The sequence below is a fragment of the Brassica oleracea genome, chromosome C7 (assembly GCF_000695525.1).
Source record: "Brassica oleracea var. oleracea cultivar TO1000 chromosome C7, BOL, whole genome shotgun sequence".
Lineage (NCBI taxonomy): Eukaryota > Viridiplantae > Streptophyta > Magnoliopsida > Brassicales > Brassicaceae > Brassica > Brassica oleracea.
Genome location: NC_027754.1, coordinates 24,011,754 through 24,015,546, shown reverse-complemented (window position 1 = coordinate 24,015,546; position 3,793 = coordinate 24,011,754). Strand labels below are relative to the sequence as shown.

The following is a 3,793-nucleotide window of genomic DNA, read 5'->3' as shown; positions in this document are numbered from 1 at the left end:
AAGAAGAACAAAGAAGAGTAGCAGAGAACAAGCTACAAAGAAGGAAGAAGAAGAAGAAAAGACTTGAGGCGCAAGAAACCTAAGAGTGAAGAAGAAGATTACTCTCTTCTCTCTCTACAAGAACAAGAAAAGAAACAAGGGAGTAAAGAGACTGTGTGTGCTTGTGTAATGGGTCTGGTTTGTTCTTCGTTGGTCACTAAAGAGACTGTGTGTGCTTGTGGGATTAGTATTCTCTGTTGTTTAGTAGAAGATTCAAGAGAACTTAATATCTTGTTATTGTGCAGCGGCTATACAATGTTTGAAAAGGAAGAGATTATATGAGCAACAAGTTGAACAGCTTGGCAACTTCCAGCTCCGTATCCATGATCAAGTAACCTTTTTCTCTTTTTAACTTTTGATGAAAGTTTGCTTACTACTTTAAGCGATGACTTTATATCTCTTCTTGTAAACTACAGATGATTATGTTGGAAGGTGCCAAAGCAACAACAGAGACTGTAGATGCTTTGAGGACTGGTGCTGCTACTATGAAAGCTATGCAGAGAGCTGCGTACGTGTTTTATATATATACCTAACCTCTTTTTTATTTATTTAAGCAGCAGACTAAGTGTGCGATGTGTGTTTTGGCAGAAACATTGACGATGTTGACAAGACGATGGATGAGATCAATGAGCAAACCGATAACATGAAACAGATCCAGGACGCATTGTCTGCTCCCTTTGGCTCTGCTGCTGATTTCGATGAGGTAAAATTTCCCCTTTATTCCCACGATCATCATACTCTTTAGAGACAAACAATCTCCCCTTCTCTTACATCCGCTTGGTCTGTAGATTTAATCAAAAGTTCAATTCCAATAAAAAACATATCTTTTAACTAGATGCTCTTCTTCTCCATCTTCTTATTCCTTGTTGATAACAAACAATAACTATACTTGAGGTTAATTATGTTGTTTTGGGGAATTGACCTAATCTAAAAACATCGATTCTTAAATTTGAATAAGGATAAAAGAGAGTAACGCGACATACCGATCAAAACACAGATCTCGAACCTTTGTTTGAAAACTACAATCTGTGTTTTATTAGGGATTGTCAAGAAACCTCTGACTTTTAACTAGATGCTCTTTTTCTCCATCTTCTTCTTCCTTGTTGATAACAAACAATAACTATACTTGAGGTTAATTATGTTGTTTTGGGGAATTGACCTAATCTAAAATCATCGATTCTTAAATTTGAATAAGAATAAAAGAGAGTAACGCGACATACCGATCAAAACACAGATCTCGAACCTTTGTTTGAAAACTACAATCTGTGTTTTATTAGAGATTGTCAAGAATCCTCTGAGTTTGAAGAAGCAGCAAGACACGAGATGTTTTGATGAACGTAGTTAAGTCTACATCTTCCTTTTTTTTCTTTTAAAGCTATTTTCCCTTTTTTTCTTTAGTTTTAATATTTTTTTTGACTAATCATACATTGCAATTTGATTGGTAATCAATAGTGAGGTGAATTAGAGGATTCACCATAGGGGTGAACCCAAGTATTGTTCCTTTTTCTCGTACTTTTTTTTCCTTGTTATATTCGTTGACTTCACACACTGTGCACTACATGTGTGGTCAATGGTCATGTAGTCATGTGTGGTTTTAGGAATATGACTATATTTATATATATTAAAAAACAACACAAGTCAATGGTTATAGTCTGCTTTCTAGTAAAAAGACCATATAACATTCCAAAGTCTTAACAAGAGAGTTTGGATCTTATTCAAAGAAAATAGCCGGGATGATCAATCATATACGTATATCTTCTCGGTAAACGCTTCCTTCTCCCTGAGCCACTTCACGCCGACCTTCTTACGGCAAGCTCGTATTTTGCTTCTTCATAAGACTGCACTGCCATATCATAGGTGGGAAACGTTCCAAGCCATCTCCTTGCCTTTATACTCGGATCCCATATCTCAGCCGACCATTTACCTAATGGTTAATGAAAAAAGTAATATATACATATATATATAAATTGGTCGAACAGATTATAAGATGTTGGAACATATATAACATATTGAAATACAGTTTACCTGATGGCTTCTTCCTCACTCCTTTGTGCTTCTTCTCCTTCTTTATCTCTACGGGCCGTGGGAAAGCGCAGCCGTAGCAACCGGTGACACCGCAGATAGGACAAGGGCCAGCGTCCGGAGGCGGAAGAACTTCACTAGCGATCCAGTATGATGAAGAAGTGTCACCACCGGGGCTGGATATCACTTGTCGCAGAGTAGAGACGATGATCTCATGCTCTTGATCTCTTGTCAAGTAAGATGGTTGTGAAACAGGGGTGAAATTTTCGTTTTGAACATAAGATTGAACATTTCCTGAATTATTCATTCTCGTGGGATCAAACTGATCATTATTCATTCCCACGTCAAAGGATAGAAAGTCTTGTGAAGATTTGAAAACAAACAGACGACATTTAGGGTTTATATAGGCGGACGTTGGTAATATACATATGGGTCCATGAAAATCTTTTTTGTCAACTTTATAACATTTTTTTGGAATCTTGTGTTTGGACTTTGGAGTTAGTACACGCGGCACGAAGCTGTTACATCGTTGGATGATGTATCTGTAGTAAATGCGATTTTGAGAGGAAACTAATTAAGGAAGGAATAGTACATGTCAAAACCCTTTCTCAAAAAAGAAGAAGGTTAATAGTGTACATGTATACTATTGAATTTATTCCCTCCATCTAAGTTTTACAAATTATAGTAATGTACAACAGTATTGTTTTTAGGTCGGTTCTATTAAAAGTAATTCAATCATTACACCGAGTAACAGTTAAACGTGGATGTCATTTCATGCCAAGTATGTCACGTTTTAAATATATAAGAATTCACATGCAAATTTGGATTTCTTTTCAAGTCATTTGCTACGGTCTTCGTTTCTCAACGAATGAACTGGTTGGCAACTTGGCATAATCCAAATTCACAATTCCGTTTGCTTTCAAATGAACTGGTTGGCATGTTCTCTTTAGTTATCACATGCTTTAATATTTTAAAAATTATAACATGTTTGAATATCAATATCATTAAAAGTGGATCATTCCCAAATAATCTTTTTTCAAAAATATCCTTATTTTTACAAGCGATTAATAAAATTCATTAAAGGCATCTAAATCTTTTTCTTTTGGGCCTACTTATACACATAAATTGATCTATAAATAATGTGCACAATATATATATATATATATATATATTTAAAAGATATATTAACTTTAAATTTAATATAAGTATAAATATATCATGAAATATAAATAAATTAACAAACATGAAAATGTTATATTCTTAAATATACGTATCAATATTCAAAATAGATCATTTGAACATTATACAATTTTTCAATACAAACCAAAACCATATATCATACACCATATATCATATACATATTTGAATATCATTTTTCCATGTATAATGTCATTTTATACATAATATTGATATGAAAATAACGAGTGTTTAAGAATATTTTAAAAACTATCTTAAAATCAATTTTTAAATCTAAAATAAAAACACAAACATATAATAAATTATTAATAATGAAAATAAACTAATATTGTCATATCATTAAGTTTTTTATATTATCATTTTTTATTTGGATAATATAATAAAATTTCATCAAATTCTAAGGAATCACTAATTTATGTAATATTAAAAAATATATGAGTAATTTAATCAATTTTTTTCAAAAAATACTATCAGATATTTTGTGTTTTATCGGATCAATGGTATCAGATCGCAGGTTAATTGTGAGTTTTTTTTT

At 32.7% G+C, this 3,793-nt stretch overlaps 1 protein-coding gene and 1 long non-coding RNA gene across 2 annotated transcripts; one reads left to right on the top strand and one right to left on the bottom strand.

Annotated features, from left to right (window-relative positions):
* The first annotated feature begins 49 nt into the window (after window positions 1–49).
* On the top strand, window positions 50–736 carry LOC106305275. The gene is made up of 3 exons (XR_001262950.1): window positions 50–207; window positions 285–370; window positions 456–736. It is a non-coding gene; the product is annotated as an uncharacterized LOC106305275 (long non-coding RNA).
* Window positions 737–1,829: 1,093 nt separating this feature from the next.
* Window positions 1,830–2,398, bottom strand: LOC106302907 (putative ethylene-responsive transcription factor ERF121). The gene is made up of 2 exons (XM_013739306.1): window positions 2,065–2,398; window positions 1,830–1,963 (listed from the first exon to the last, which is right to left on the bottom strand). The coding sequence occupies exons 1-2, from the start codon at window positions 2,396–2,398 to the stop codon at window positions 1,830–1,832; spliced, it is 468 nt and encodes a 155-aa protein (XP_013594760.1).
* Between the last annotated feature and the right edge of the window lie 1,395 nt (window positions 2,399–3,793).